At 38.7% G+C, this 16,437-nt stretch overlaps 1 protein-coding gene across 1 annotated transcript in view; it reads left to right on the top strand.

The window, feature by feature from the left end:
- Positions 1–16,437, top strand: part of MYO3A (myosin IIIA) — a 113,397-nt gene that overhangs the window by 95,282 nt on the left and 1,678 nt on the right. The window contains exons 31-35 of the mRNA XM_066552110.1: positions 242–1,151; positions 1,801–1,939; positions 10,671–10,780; positions 13,305–13,345; positions 15,076–15,216. Coding sequence (XP_066408207.1) covers positions 242–1,151; positions 1,801–1,939; positions 10,671–10,780; positions 13,305–13,345; positions 15,076–15,216 — 1,341 coding nt within the window. The remainder of the gene's footprint in view (positions 1–241; positions 1,152–1,800; positions 1,940–10,670; positions 10,781–13,304; positions 13,346–15,075; positions 15,217–16,437) is intronic.

Here is a 16,437-nt window from a genome sequence, read left to right as displayed (position 1 = left end):
TAATAATAATAATTAATATAACAACAGAAATAACATATAATATATATGTTATATAATAACATATAATATAACAACAGAAATTGCTATCTTTAATTCCAGCTATAGGCACTAAATCTTTCCCATGCTGCACTGTATCAAGTTGCCTGTTAGTACACAAAGACCACCAAAGGTAGTTGTAAAGTTGTCTCTATTCTTCATCTCCTTCAGCTGTAATTTTTGCCTAAAACTCTGTTCCATTCAGGGAATCACTTAGAAAGCAAGAAATTGAAAATGCAACTACTAGCAAGAAGGAAAATGATGAAGAACTTCAAGATCCTGAGGAAAGTCCAACTGAGAGTGCCCTCCCTAGAACAGAAGAAGAAGCAGCTGCCATAGCAGAGGATGAATTATCTGCTGTGGAATTCCTTGAAGCACAACTGCAGCCAGCTCAAAATGATACACTGGAAGAGGTAGCAACTGAGGAGACTCAAGATGAACCTGATGCTGTCACTGACAGCAAGTGCTCTGGGTACAGTGACACAGGGAATGGAGAGGAGCAACAGCAAACATCTAGTGAAGGAGAGGCAGCTCCTGTGAAGCAGAACCTGGCAGTAGAAGAGGTTAGTGAAGGTGAAGAACAGGACTCTTTGGAAGAGTTACCCAGCAAATCTTCTGTCAAAACCTCAGCTGAACCTAGATTCCAGCAAGAGCAAGATAATCAAGATACACTCAGTGCAGACTGGCAAAATCAAGAATCTGCTGTGGTCCAGCCAAGGACCGGCAGGGATATGGAAAGAAACTACCTAAAGCGTGAAGCAGTGATGCCTACAGGAGCTAAAGGAATCACAAGAAAAGAGTCACTAAGAAGAGGCTCATGGAAGCAGGTTGAGGCAGAAAAGCAAGGTTTAGAAGACAAAGAGAAGGCAGCAGTAGTAATTCAGAGTAATTACCGGGGTTACAGAAGGAGAGGACAACTCAGAAAAGAAGGGAAACTACCTTGCAAAAGTCAAGAGAAAACAATAAAGGAGCCAACAGAAGCAATACACGTTCAAAATAACAATCCCCAAACAACAAAAGGTAGGGAAAGCACCAGTACAGAGGCTGAAGACACTAAGACACTGAAGGGAGACTCAGAGAAAGAGGCTTGTGATTTGGCAGCCTTTTCACGACAGGTAAGAAGCTTGTAAGCAATGTAGGTGGAGCATAATAGTCTGAGCAGTGACAGAATGGTAAATTGTTTTACTGACTTCTATGGCACCAAGGTTTTGCTCTCTCAACTAAGACAGAGATTTTGTAATGTGTGCTCTATGAAAATGCATATTTTGGTTTGCAAGTGAAAACAGCCTTTTCAGCAAGGAGGAAAAGTCAGAGTAGTGGCAAAAATAATATTAATCTGATTTAAGTTAAATGCAGAAGCTTTGCCTTTCAAATGTTTACCCATCAAGGTCCCTACAATTCAGTACACTTGTGAAATGTCCCTGTAAATGAAACTAAAGCTGATGTGCCAATGTCAGAGACTTGCACATGTGCAGAGAAGTATGCCTACAGCTGTAGAAGCAATCTTGCATCAGCAAGGCACCATCTGCTCATGTATGTGAACCAATGAGAAGTAGCTGTAGGACTGGACTGCAATGTTGAGTTTCCTATATGTCTTTTTTTTCCCATCTTAATTTTTTTTCAAGAAATTAGGAGGTAAATGTGGTAGGGGTGTGCACTGCAGTCAGTGGAGCAATACCTTTTAAATTAATTCCCTATTTTACCTTTGATTATCTTGGAACATGTATACTTATTTCTAAAATAATGTAAAAATATATTTTTCAGATATCAAAATTATCTGAAGATTACTTAGCATTGCAGCAAAAACTGAATGAAATGATATTGTCCCATCAGCTGAGACCTGTGATGATGTCCAAAGATAAGCAAGCTAATGGCCGGCTTTCTTCTCATGTTTGTCAGTCAGGTAATGTTTAACCTTACTGTTGGCAGAATTTTCATTTGTAAACAGGACCAACAAGAAGCTACTCCTGGTCATGTCAGGGAACAAGTAGATGAGTTAATTCCAGCTTCTCATATTACTCTGGCTGTGTATTTTTGTACTAAGCCCCATATCAGTATGTGTCTGGAACACAGTTTCCAGATAAATACCCAAACCTGGTTGGGATTTCTGTATTTACCTTTTTTTTTTAATTGTCTTTTGTTTCAGTGCTGCTTAGGATTGCTGAATGAATGTAGACATACTATCACTAAGAATACTTTTATTTGGTAAAATTCCATATTGGCTCTAGTTAACTCAGTTGTCTCTCAACTGTGTGTGCTATTGTTATGATATAGGACTATGCTTTCAAAACACAACAGTTTTTTAGGTAATATGTCAAACAATTTACTAAAGTTTATGACATATATGCTGAGTGAATTTTTAGCTATCTATAGATACAACTGAGGTTATTCGAAACCTGTAACTCCTACCCATGTTGGTGGGTATGTTGCATGTATTGCATGTATTGTAATTGCATATTAAGTTTTATTAATATTCAGCATCCATTTAACTCACACATTTAAGAGGGAAAATCTCCACACCTCTAGAAATACATTTCAGAGTTATTTATATTCTGGTTAACATGGGCAGTGAATATTCCCAAAATGCAAACATGCTTGAAACAGCTTGGGTGGCAGTGGGGAAGAGTACTGGGAGAATAAAGAGGACATGGGATTCTGAGCATGCAGATCATTAAGACCTGAGCTCCACCAAAAGGACCCCAAAGACCTGTCTGAGCAGCTAATACCTCTTCTGTTGGAATAGATGTAACAGAGAATTTTCTCAGTTCATGTCCTGGGCTGCAGATGTGGAAGAAGATGAGGGCAGATGTGGCAGATAAGTGGCTGTGTCTCCATTTGTGTGGCAAGGCTTGTGTGAGCTCACTGCACTGCCTCTGGGGAAGAGCTGGGATAAGATCTAGGACTGTCTCTCACTGCCCAGAGCTAGTTGTGCTATTTTCATTATAACATTGTGGATTCAGTTGTCATGTGTGATGAAACTTCTTTCTGTTCCCATGACTACATTGAAAAGATCTTAAAAGTACTTAAATCCTGCTTTGGAGTCCTCTCAAATGGGCAAGCTGCTAAAATGAGGGTTGGTGTTTACACCTCTTAAGTGCAAACCAGCTGCTGGTAGGTTATCTGTGTAGTCAGCCTGTTTCCAAGACCAAAGTCTGCAAGAGAAAAGAAATGGGAAATGGAAAACTAAGTGCCATGACCTTTGATTAAAGACAGAGCAAGGTTTGTGATTGTCATTAATGGTCTTATATTGAATCCTCTACTAAATACTGCTGATTTTTTGACAAGATAAACCTGAGAAATTAAAAATGTATGCTTAGGAAAATACCTCTTGGTTCTAACACATTTTCCAACAGAAGTTAAAGAAAAGAGGTAGATAGAGGGAAAGGGAATATACAAATCCTTGTTTTATCAGTTAAAAATCTCATCAGTTGCAAGAGTGAACCAGGTGAAAATGTACCAGTATGTTCCTGCCATGTGCAAAATGCAGTGAAGTCTACCCTTCACACTGCTATTCATTTAAGTAGCTTTACAGGAGACAAAAGCTTGCCAGGGTTTGTCATCTGTGCATCGAACTCTGCCTAAAGGGGTGACCAGCTCTTCTCTTCCCTTTATCACTGAAAATGTCACGCTGCTTTAAAACCCTGTGGTGTCACAGTGCAGAAGCTTTCCAGTGGTAAAGTGTGCTAACCTGTCCACTGAAAAACCTTTCTTGGTGTGGAATGTGAACTTTCTTTTTCCACCCTTGAATGTAATTCACATGACAGGAAAACTGTTTCTTTTCCAGCTATGACCAATGCACAAGGTAGTGAAGACAATAATCCCACAGTTTGCCTCTAAGCCAGTTGGAAACTGGCTTTATCACAAAGCTGCATTGTCTTAAGTAGATGTTTATCATAGCAAACACGATCGAACTAGATGCAGAGAATATTTAAGTAACAATATGCCCATGTTCAGTTCATTTAAGTTGTACTGTCTAAAACACAGGAGTTACCAACATTCTGGATATCATATTTTCTTCCTCTATGCAATATAGTAAAATATCTACAAAACCCCCAAAGATTTGAGGTAAGGTCCTGCAGATGGTGATGCTAAAGTGAAGCAGGTAGACGAGGTGATCCACTGCCTTATTAACAGGGAGGAGCCTTCCTGTCTACCTGCCTACATTATGTGTTACAGTAGGATTTATCCACACTCATTTACAGAAGGATATGCTTTTACTGCAGCTTTCCCTCTGTAGCTGCTTTTCCTGTCCTACTGTTAGGAAGGCAGGGATTGTTGAGCTTTAGGTGTTTTTAAAATCATGTGGTATTTGCCTATTTGTAATTACGTCAATCATTTATATTTATTTACACTTTTTCATTGGCTTCACTAGTTATATATGATGTTTTACAGAACGAATTGCACATGAATTGTATTTTATAGCTAGATAGGAGAGCTTGGCTGCCTTTGTCTGGGGGTAGGTAGCCATTGTGCAGTAACACAATTTAGCCCTTCCTCTGATACAATATTTTATTACATCTGCTACCCATAGAAGGGGAGGAACTGAGGGGACAGCCGATGGCATACTGTGACAAATGTTCACGTTTTTTAAATGGTTTGCTTGTTTGTTTGTTTGTTTTCAATAAAAATGCAAAGCTTGCAGTTCAAAGAACATCTGAGCAAAAGGTTAATTTAATCTTAAATCCACAAGGTTGAGTTGTTCTTAAATGAGTTTCTTTGTTCTTATATAATGCAGAAAGCAAGCCACACAAGGTTCCTGGAAAAAACAAAATTCCCTGTGGCTAGAATCTCTGAGTAGGTTATATTTGCTTCTTGCATGCTTTCAGCCAAATGTAATGGCTGCACCCCAGAACTGCACCCTTGGACTGCTAGTGAGCCTTAGGTTGCTGTGGTGTCAGAACAGATGCACAAATGGCTGCTGTCAAGTTTTTCGAAATCAAAACCTGAAGTGAGGGGAATTTGATCATAATGGGAGGATTTTTTTTTTCCTGATGAATCATAGTGCTCATCCCTCTACTTATTAAATGACAGTTCAAGTACAAAATCTCAGGAAGAGAATTTTCTATATTTAGAATGAAATTTACTTGGTATGAGGAACCCCAATGCAGCTGAGGACATTTTCAACTAAATGAGGCAATAAGACAAGCAGGGTTTTCATCCAGGATTCCTCCTGCTGTAGGCTGTCAAAGCATTATTTACAGGAATTTAATGGGCAGGCTTAGCAAGGAAAAGGGAGCATGTGTAGCACTGGCTGAGCAGAGCAGTATCCACCAGCCAGAATTCCTTCCTTGCAAGTGAGTAGTCAGCCAGGGAGCCCTGATATGTGGGACTGGAGAAAAATGGAAGGCAAACACTGCTGGCTGGTGGCTCTCAGTTACAGGATTGTCCTTTGGGCACCACACAGCCAGGATGTAGAAGATCTGTGTTGGAGATCCGTGGCAGAGCACAAGATCTGGAAGGCTGTGGAAGTGGAATACAGCCATTTCCATTAAATATCCTCTCTTGAAAATCCAAGGTCACCAGGCTTAGAGAAATGAGAGGTGCTGGAGCAAGTGCAGAGAAGGGCAACAAAGCTGTGAAGGGCCTGGAGTACAATCTGATGAGGACCAGCTGAGGGAGCTGGGGGCGTGGAGAAGAGGAGGCTCAGGGGTCACCTTATCACTCTCTACAATTACCTGAAATGAGGGTGCAGCCAGGTCCAGGCTGGCCTTTTCTCCCAGGCAGCTGGAGACAGGAAGAGAGGATATGGCCTCCAGCTGCAACAGGGGAGGTGCAGGCTGTACATCAGGAGGAATTTCTTCACCAAAAGGCTTGTTAAGCATTGGAATGGATTTCCCAGGGAAGTGGTGGAGTCACCATCCTTGGAAGTGACTTAAGAAAAGTCACTTTCTGACTTAAGAAACAGCTGGACTTCATGCCATGGTCTACCTGGCAAGGTGGTCAAGGCTGGACTTGATGATCTTAGAGGTCTTTTCCAATGTTTATTATTCTGTCATTCTGTATTAGTGTCAGCCAGAGACTGAAACTGCTTCCCTCAGTGGGGCTGTGGGACTTAGGTGTGAAAGATCGAACACTGCCAATCTCTGCTGTACACAATCTGAAAGTTCTCGGTCTCTTGCAGTTTCTACTTCTAGGTCTGTGCCAGAGTAATCCCTCTATTTTTTTCCAGACTGCTAAGAATTTGCAGCCATCAGCTGTAATTTCCAAATCTGGCTGTGTTAAACATCCCATGAATTAAAAATACCTAAAAGTTACTAACCCGAATGTGCTTTTCTCAGTGCAAATCCCAAACTTGAGTAGCTGCATCCTCATGCTGTGTACAATTAGAACAGTAAAAAGGCATGCACATAAATGTTGAAATGTTGTAAGCAGTAATAACTATTAGCTTCTCATTATCAAGTCCTGGAATTCCAGTTGCTGTATTTCTGTTTTTACGGATTACTTTCAACTCCCTCTACAAAACCTAGACAATTACTGTTTTTCCTTTTCTTTTCCTTCCTGCTTAATTCTGAGTTTGGCTTTATACTTCTGTCTCCCTAAGATGTGGAACAGCTCTAAATCAAGCCTGTAACATTTCACTTAAATGATGTGAAGATGGCTTTGTCTGTTTCTCCAGGTGGCTTAATAAATAGAGACCTTTGGTCCCTTAGATATTTATCACAGCTGTAACCACTATTTCTCCAGTCTTCAGTATGAAATCTGTTGTAAGTCATAGTTAATTTACATTGGCTTCCACAGATGTTAATTTACATTGGCTTCCACAGATGATTCCTCGAGATTGCTGTCTTCCAAGCTTATCATTGTATGTCAGAATGTACAGCCAGTTCAACCTAAAGGGCTGTTGATACTGACTCATCTTTATTCAAACATTTTTTGCTCATCCTTGAACTTTTCAAGCACATGCAGCTCTCCTCAGTTCATGCAGTTTGTGGTGGTGTTCAGGATACACATACATATTGTATACACATTTCAGCCTATTTGGAGCTTTCAGTGAGGGCTGAGTATGAAAGTATTAATTTGTTGTAGAATTGAGTGTGTGTGCAACTTAGGTAGGAACTTTTGTGGTAGTGCAAAATGAGCTAGCTGAGATACTGATGTGAATAAAGAATTTTTCTTAGATTTACTAAACCTTCTTGAATGTTATCTCGCAGCCACACTGTTCACATGCCTTTCCTGACCCTTAACTCTGTATTTCATTTATTCTCTATCACCACTGGTTTAACCTCTTTTTTTTTTTTTTCTTTTTGACTAACTCGATACACTTGGGAAGTCCGAGGAGGAAAATCCCCCCATTTCCACCTGTTATTCCATCTGTTTTCCTCCTGATAAACCTTTAGGGAATGTCTGTGTCACATCAAAGTTTCCAGTTTCTCCTACACATTCCTCCTAAGGGGGGTGTCCCAGCACTGACAGCACCTGTTCAGGTAGATACAACAGCAGGGTGTGGGCTGGCAGCAGAGATGGGAGTCTCAGCACAGCCCAGTCCTTAGCTCTGCTAATGACTAACTAGGGTGTAGCCTTCAGCAAGTCTCCATGTGTCTTTGTGCATCTTATTAACCCTTCTAGTAGGATAGGGGTGGTAGTGCCAACCTGGCACTTCCAAAGCACTTCAACAGCTACTGTGGGAATGGTTTTTGTACCAGTGTTGTAAAATATCAATTTAAATGACTGTTAGAGGGGAAACATTGGTTTTCCTTTTGCATAGAAAGCACATGGCCAGGTCTTGCTAAAGATACTTGAAGTCTTAAGGGAAAATAAGCTACAAGAGACTTTACTATGGAGAGATTGGACTTCAATAAAAACCTTTTCTTTGTAATGGAACACAGAAGCAACATCATTGCCCTGTTAATAAGTGAATTATTTCACTCCTCCTTTCTGCTTCATTGCCTGCTAGAGGAAAAGTATAGGCCATCTGAAAAACAAGTCCATCAAACTCACCACTTCTCACACTTGAGTATTTAATTTACACCCCCAACCTTTAATTTTACTAAGTAAATTATTTCTGTATTTATCAGAAACTAATAAAAAAGCAAATTTTACTTTGTGTTATCCAATGCAAGTAGCTACCACATCTTCTGAATTTCAGTAGCAGTGAACATGCAAATCTAAGTGCAAAAGGAACTCCCAGTTTCCCTTTCTGGTGAAACAAAGAAAGGAAAACTTTACTGTGTCATTTGCAGGCAAAACTCAGAAATGCATTTTCAGTCCTATATTCGGTTTTAAAAAGGAATGATGGAGGTCCAAGCTGAGAAGGCTGCCTGCCCCAACATGGTAGTTAGTCTCCTCAATTCTCTTGCACAGCTTACACATATGTACCACACAAGAGCTGAGATGAAAAGCTTTTTTTTACTGAAACCTTTATCATTGTCAGAATGGTATTTTTAAATGTATAAAGCAGTCTTCTTTGCAAAGCACACACACAAGAAGTATACAAGTAATTTCAGTTGGAATAATTGTAATCTAGAATACAATAATGCTTTATGTGTTTGACATTGATGAATTAAATAATGTAACAGCATACACAGTGATGAATTCTTAGAGGACAGTAAAAAATCTTTAGGCATAATGAGAACCCTTTCATTGGGATTTTCCTAGAGCCCCCAAATTGGCTTCATTTCTTTTTTCAGATTTTCATGCAGTCATGATCTCTGACAAAATTTTTGAATGTCCTACAGACAGGGAGTTAGGTGTTTCTATTCAACAGCACTGAATTTTAAGGGATTTTCTTAGGGTAGTGTTTCCAGTTTGGACTCCTGTTGTGTTTAAAAATAAAATAGTGAAGATATGCTTCTTCTCTCAAACAAATGGAAAGTCAGATAACTCCAGGTGGCCCATTTGAAATACAGCAAGGTAGCAACAACCCACACTAAGAGCCCAGTCAAGCCTGCTGTACCTATTGAAATCAAGGAATCTCACTTATATTTAATACATGAAATGAATTTATTTCATCTAAAATTAATTGTTTAACATGTATTATCTGTAACCTGGCTTAGAAAAACACCATTGTTCTCTTAGGTGCAAAATGTTAAAAAGATGCCTGCTCATTCATTACAGAAAAGCAGTCTGCATTTCAGATAAGAAACTAAAACAGTAAATATAATCATTATCCAAATACAATTTAAATTAACATTATTCATCCTGGCTTCTCTCTATACCCATGACCTTTACAAGCCTTTATTTATCACACATAACAAAAAACTTAAACAGCTAATTTTGCAGGAGTCAACACTGATGTATTACTGATCATTTCTCATTTTAAATTATCGTGCTACCTTACCCTTAATTAAAAATATGTCTGCTGTACATGGGAGAGGGTTTTTTTCTATCATGTAAAAGGGTTTCTGATGGTCATAGGGGAGCAAAATGGTGTTAAAGTCACTTCATGTGGAAGTTGATTATATCAGCAAAAACACATTTTAGTAATTCACTGGGATCTAGATCCCCATTCCAACCTCACACTATATTCATTTATAAATGAGGAGATGTTTTTTCTCCTGGACTTTCCTTAGTATATCTGTGATGGGACAAGGACAAGATCAAACCTCACTTGATAATGCAGGATACCTCAGATAATGCAAGATACCTTCACCACCCCATGACCCATCTCTGCTATTGGTGTTCTGCTGCTGTGAAACCCCCTTCTCCTTCATTATGAAGGAATTGCTGTCACCATTAGCATTTCCTGTAGCTGAAGGGAAGGAGACCAGGCTCACCAGGCTGTTCATTTGTCCCTCCAGGGCCAGTTCTGTGGTCTTCCTAGGCAATAGGAACCCTGCACTCAGTGTTGTCTCTGTGACAAACTACCTATGAACCCAAGCACTGTCAGAATTGCATATAGATTTTCAAAAAGCAAATACCCAAGATATTTTTCTAGTTCTCTATGTGCCAGCCAATGTAATCTGCAAGTCAGTGTCTAACTCTGAACTGGGAGACTGCCAGAGAACAGTAGTTCCATTTTGTGTTAAAATCTTGATTTAACTTCTATTAGAGTGAAGGCATTTTTCATATGTTGGTAGAAAGTTTTTTGTAGAAATAGAGACCAGAATTTGAGTACACTAACATAGACTACATAGGATGTGATGGAAATGGTCATGCTGTGTTGCCCAGTGGCACATGATTTGGCTTGAAATGAAAAGTCTCAGCAGGACACCTGGAGGAAAATCTTTGCTGTGATAATGTAGAGGACAACCTCTGAAACACAGGCCTAATGCTAGTTCCCTCATTCAGCACCTTAAAGATTGACTTGAGTTTGAAGAAAACATCACCCCTTCCACACGGGTCCCCATTACCAGGCAGTGGCCTCACAGTAGCCATTACCCTTCAGAGCCCTTTTCTGAATGTGGAGCATCAGCCCTTTTCAGAAGAACAGGCTGTGCCAGGCAGACCTCTGGGCTTTTCCAGCCTGGCATTCATTATTATGTGGCATTTGTCCCTGTGGGCAGTCAGGACTCAAATGGATAAACCCATTCTCTGCTGATGAAAATGTCCAAACCAGTTGCTTACTTGAATTACTGCAAGCAGTAAAAGTGACTATGTGGATTTTTTTCTCCCTTTGGTGAAATTCTCTCCTGTTTTTTCCAAAGGCCTCCATCTCTGTGAAGAAATAAGCTTTGCTGTCTTCTGCTTTTTTACAGTTGTGGCCAAAGTAGAAGACTCTCGTCCAATGCAGAGACCCCCCAGAAGGCCACGGAAGCCCAAGACATTAAATAATCCAGAAGACTCCACCTACTACACTCTAATACATGTGAGTTTAAGAAGCTTTTCTGGGTTAAAACTGTCAGATAATTCCCACCTAAACTATATTTCTAATTGTCCAATTCCCATTATTCTTTTCTAATGCAGCATAAAACCCATGTCCTGCTGAAAGGAGGCAGGCCACAAACTTTAATTTCAAACGAGACTTGAAATGGAAGTACAGAGTTACCCAGACTGGGGAGCTATGTCAGACTAGCATTTACTTTTGTACCTAAACACACTTTCATTATGGGCATAAGTAGCATTTGCATTTTCAATACCCAAATCAAGTGCCCTGTCTCCATCGTTTCTTTGTAAGTCACAGGAGAGAACCAGGAGAGGCACAGGTTTGTTTGGAGCTATTTTGAGCATCTAAATTAGTACTTATCTTGCAGAGAGAGCAAATACTAAAATAAATTGTATTAGTATGCACACTGTAACTTCCTTTACAAATGTGTCAGATTGTGATTATGAAGGCATTGGCAAATACCACCAGCTCAGGAGACTAATGGATTTGAGTGTCGCTATATATAGCCTTTGGTCCAAGTTCAGATACCAAGTACTGCTTTCCCCTCTTGACTTCAGTGCCCTTAAACATAGGAAAAAAGGCAAGAAAGTAAGCAGAAACAGTGAAAATGTAAAAGCAGCTCAGAAAGCACTTCCAACAAAAAAAGCAATTAAACTGATTTGCTCGAGGTGCCTGTATCTTAGTGACCTATTTTAACAGCCGGTGAGAACCCAGCTAATAAACTAACCATAGCAATTGCTTCTCCTTTCAACAGAAGGTGTCACCAGGGCCTGTAGGGATGGTTGTGTCTGGCATACCAAAAAAGACAAACACAGCTATGTTTTATTCTGGGACTCTGAAATAACACAGCTTTGGAATGGTGATATTCTGAAAAGAAATTGCATTCTTAAAAATAAATTTGCATGTAAGAATAAAATTTGTTTTTTGAAAGCAAGATTGGTGAGATAAAGGACTGAAATGAAAGGAATGACACAATCTGTATTCAGAAATTTTTGAGAAACACAATTCTGAAGTAAATGCCTATTTAGGAAATTAGTACTATAAGGTCAGGAATATAGTATTTCCTGAGAGCTAATTTGTTACATGGCCAGCTCCGTACCTGAAAACAGCCATGGCATCAGTGCAAACATAAACTGCAGTAGTGCCAGAAGATTTTTAATCAATTTTTTAGCAGCAGCTTTTCAAGGTATTAATCAATATTACCTTCAATGAGTTGTATTTTCAAGAAGGTGTGAATAAGAGAAAATGTCTTCCTGACATGAAGTTCACTGGTCAGGGAAAGGTTCAACATAAATATCTATACACTGAAGCTTAGAATGGAGACCTACTAGTTGTTAAATTCTTAGACCTTAGGTGAGTCATTAAGCTCTAACTTGAGATGGTAGTCAGCTTTAGAGGGCAGTCAGCTTTCCCAGCTATTAGGGATCTTCTACCTTATTAAAAATCTCTGTGACCTTCAGGCATTCACAGATTATTATCAAGCCTGGATCATATGAACGTGAAGAAACACAATATAAGTGCATTGAAAAAAAAAAATCTCTATCTTTTGCAAAATCAGATATTTCTATCACATCATGCTATAGACATTAATTAGACACCTTACATTCTCACACATCTCCTTGCATATCAGATGACCTGCAGGGGTATACATGTATAAATGAAAGCTGACGATAGCCAATTATTTATATAAGGCATGAGAATTTTATTTTAGGGTATATTTCTTTAAATCAGCCTATCATTTTGGAATTATATGCCATGTTGATTTGCCTGCATACTGAAGTCCATCAGGATTTCTGATTCTCAGTGACTTTTCAGTCCTCAGTTCTAATATGCTTTCACTCATTTGCATGAAACACAATTAAGACCACAATCTGCACTAAAAAATACTGCCTTTGAAGTATGATATGTTAGGTGCTGCAACATAGCATTGTTTTGGCTGTAGGGATAGAACTCTACTAGAGATAAGAAATTATTCACATTCCCTATAAATCTTCTCTCCTCTACATTTTTAGAAATCTTTTATCCTAAAGGTTCTTTTGTCACCTATTATATTGTTTTCAAATGGGGCCTTTGTCCATTTTATTCTACTAAACCTGTGTGAAGACTATGTTGGCATTAATGAGAACAGGATTATGCATCTTCCCACTGCATTGCTTCTATTCATGGAAATTCTCATGGCATCACAGTAAATTTGCCTCAGTGAGATAGTGTTATCAACTTCATTAAAACAGCTGTAGCTATTTGAAAGTTTTAGATCTCCTTTTTCTGTTCTGATCATCATTACTTTGGCTTTTTTTTCAGAGTATGGCAACAAATTTGGGAGCAACAATGGTAATCTCATTCGCAGTCTCAAAGGTTCTTAAAAGAGGGTTTTCTGGGAAATTTGCTCATTTTCTATCATTTCTTTTACTGAAAAATATACAACACTCTCCTACCTAACACCGATGAATTGTATGTTTGCATAAGCTTTCCTTTTAGTATTTTTAATTACTTTTTATTTTCTTAGAAATCAATCCAAGATGAAAAACGGAAACCAAGAAAAGAAAGGTAATTTTTTTCATTATTTCGCTATTGTCACTCCAGTACTCTAGAATAGTTTTTCACTGTACTTCAACCAGGAGAATAAAGCATTGAAAAAAGAATGGTAATTTGGTGATTCACAGGGGGACATGTATACAAAGTTAAAATGCAATTTTCTTTGACTAAAATCCACTATAGAATTCAGCTTTCCTAAAACATGGCCCTTTTACCATGGTAACACAGGCATTATAGTAAGATAAGGTCCACATCAAAGATAGCTCTGACACAGAAAATAATTGAAGGTGCTTAAAATTCTAGTCAAAGCAAATGGGCAACCAGTTCTTCTTTGTCAGCAAAAATACAAAGACAGTCAAAATTTTCTCCTAAAAATATATGAGTGTCTGGAAATAGATAATAAAAAATTAAAACAATCACTATGAACAACAGCTAAAGAAGAGTAGCCCTTGAAATCTGAACCAGAAGTATTTTCTTCCCAGTGTAAGTAGCCTATTTTGATGAATCTCTGAAGAAAAGAAGGAAGTAATAGGTATATTCTGATATTCTGTCCTTCCGTATCTTAGATCCTTATGTGTGCTGCAGAGCTGGTTTGCAGCTCCTGACATACATCATAGTTTTATTTTATTTGTGTTTCTCTACTGAGGTTTTCCTGCTTCCCCCCTCAGTGGCAGTGCCGTGGCACCGTGTGTGCGAGGCAGCCTGCTCATAGCTGCCAGAGGAATGGGCTCTCTGCACTGGCCTCAGCTCAGTACAAACTGTTGCAGAATACAAATTCCGTGGCTAAAACATGTATCTTAGAGGATGTTGCATGACATTACATTTATAAAAATATGCTTACAGCATTGAGCTTTAGTCAAGCACAGTTTAAATTGCACTTGATTATGCCGCAGCTTAAAGGATTGACCTTATGTCCACATCCCTCATGTTTGGTCTCTTTCAGCTTTTTTCCTCATGTCATTTGGATCCTAAAAATATTTCACACCTATTGACTCCAGTCCAGGGGGGAAAAAAAACCTAACGCACCAAAGTCTAGTGTTTTCTCTCATTTGCCTCAGTTAGGTTTCACTCATCTCAAATCTCGGTAACCAGTTCCCTGACTTCATTTTCTCTCATGTGCTGACTCTGTATTAGTGGAACATAGCAAGTGAAATCAATTAATTACTTCTGGTTTCTAACAATGTGAGGATTGAATTCTGAACTTCTCTATTCAGTTTCTTTTTAGGATATTATTTCTTTCCTTAGCCATTCTAAAATGGATGTTGGGATTGATTTTTTTCTCCATGTATAATACCCTGGATAGCATTCATCTAACAAAATAAGAGATATCTGCATTATTGACACCCATATCTGAACTAGTTGCTTTACACTGTCTTCTTGCACTCAGAGAAAAAATAGTCATATTTAGGAAAATTATTCATCTCTTGCTCAAAGAGATATCTAAAATAAACCAGATTAATTATACCATAAAAATGCCTCTCCACTGAGTCTAATGGCAAACCCCAAAAATTTCAGTTATGTCTCCTTTATGAATATATAAAAGTATTTAGCATTTCAAAATTCTCAATATCTATGTTGTACAGCAGCCACACTTCAGAGGCTGATTTTTTGTGCCTATATATATTTTTCCTTAGATCCTCAACACATAAACAGAATAATGATATTTGGCTGCCTTGGGTTTGTATGCTGAAAATAATATTGAAAAGTGAAACTGTTAACTTGGTGTTCTTATTTATTGACAGTCTGAGCAAAGTGCTAGATTTAGATATCTACTACCAAGAAATTTCATCTACTGACTCCAGCTCCAAGGACAGCAGTACTACCACAAGGAGGAAGAGATACCCAATTGAGCGCAGGACTTCCATTTTACGAGCTACTGAGCGGTAATTCAGACAAAATAGTAATAGGAAAAAATAATTATCCTTGTTGACATATTCAAAATATTAATAAAAAGAAATGCACTTTCAAATTACACATAAATCTATTCTTTTAGACATGAAATTTTGCAAAACTGTCTTGCAAAACATATAGCTAAAATTTCCCATCTCAAAATGGGATTATCAGACATATTCCCTGTGCAAGAGGGATAAATTCCAGTGTGATTGGTGTTCAGCCTACCTGCCAGTTTTTTCCCAAGACATTCTACATCTCTGATCTAAAATAAAATTAAACTGAAGCAGAACCTAAAAACTCTACTTCTGATCAGTTGGGTTTTTAACAGGGTGGACGTGCATGTTTTCTGCAGGTAGGACTCCAGCTTGACTGCCTCCTTCTCCTGCTGTCCTGTGGCAGCACAGGTGTCTGTAGCCTGCATGCACCTCGCCAAGGTGGGCAGCCAGGAGAAAAACTCCAAAGGGAGGGTTTGCTCAACCTCCTCTCTTCCCACATAGAATTCAATAGAGGGTAACCACTGCCAGGCTAAGGAAATTCATACTCTCACTCATGCCAGGGCATTCACACACACTGCATATGCAAACACACATCTATGTATCTTAATGCAATTTTATCTTCTTGCATGTTCCCAAATGTAAGAAAAGCTTGGAAAACTATCTAGGTCAAAGTCTTAAGGGAAACGCTAAGCCTGGGATGAGCACTGAATTTGAAAATGCATCTGTAATAATAGAGGAAATGTTTTTAAAACATTCAGAATGTAGAATGTTTTGTGCACCTTATGTATTTCATTTCTGGTCTTTTTTCACGTAGTATCTAAATTAGCCATTTAAATCTACTTCAAGAAGTGAAGCATTGAGTACTTTTTATTTAGCAGTTTACCTTTGACATTGGTATAGGACCAGTAGTGGGGGCACCTTAGTGCAGAACACTAAAAATTTTTGTAATTATTTTAGAGTAATTTACTTTTTAAATAACTGTCTTTTATGTTTAATCTTGCTCCATGGTAACAGCTGATGCCACATCACTATTCCAGCCTGTCAGAGGTGGCATCCAAAATGCATCTTGCCATCTGAAAATAAAATGAAATGAGATGGACGCTTACAGTGAACTCCAAAGGCAGGTCAAATACAGAGCAAACAAATTTATGCCAACTGAAAATCTGGTGCAGTAACCATCAGGCAAATGCTACTGCAAAGCATCCCCATGCTCTC

Source organism: Molothrus aeneus, chromosome 1 (assembly GCF_037042795.1).
Source record: "Molothrus aeneus isolate 106 chromosome 1, BPBGC_Maene_1.0, whole genome shotgun sequence".
NCBI lineage: Eukaryota > Metazoa > Chordata > Aves > Passeriformes > Icteridae > Molothrus > Molothrus aeneus.
Note: the sequence above shows the minus strand (reverse complement) of the source record. Positions and strands in the feature narration are given on the sequence as shown.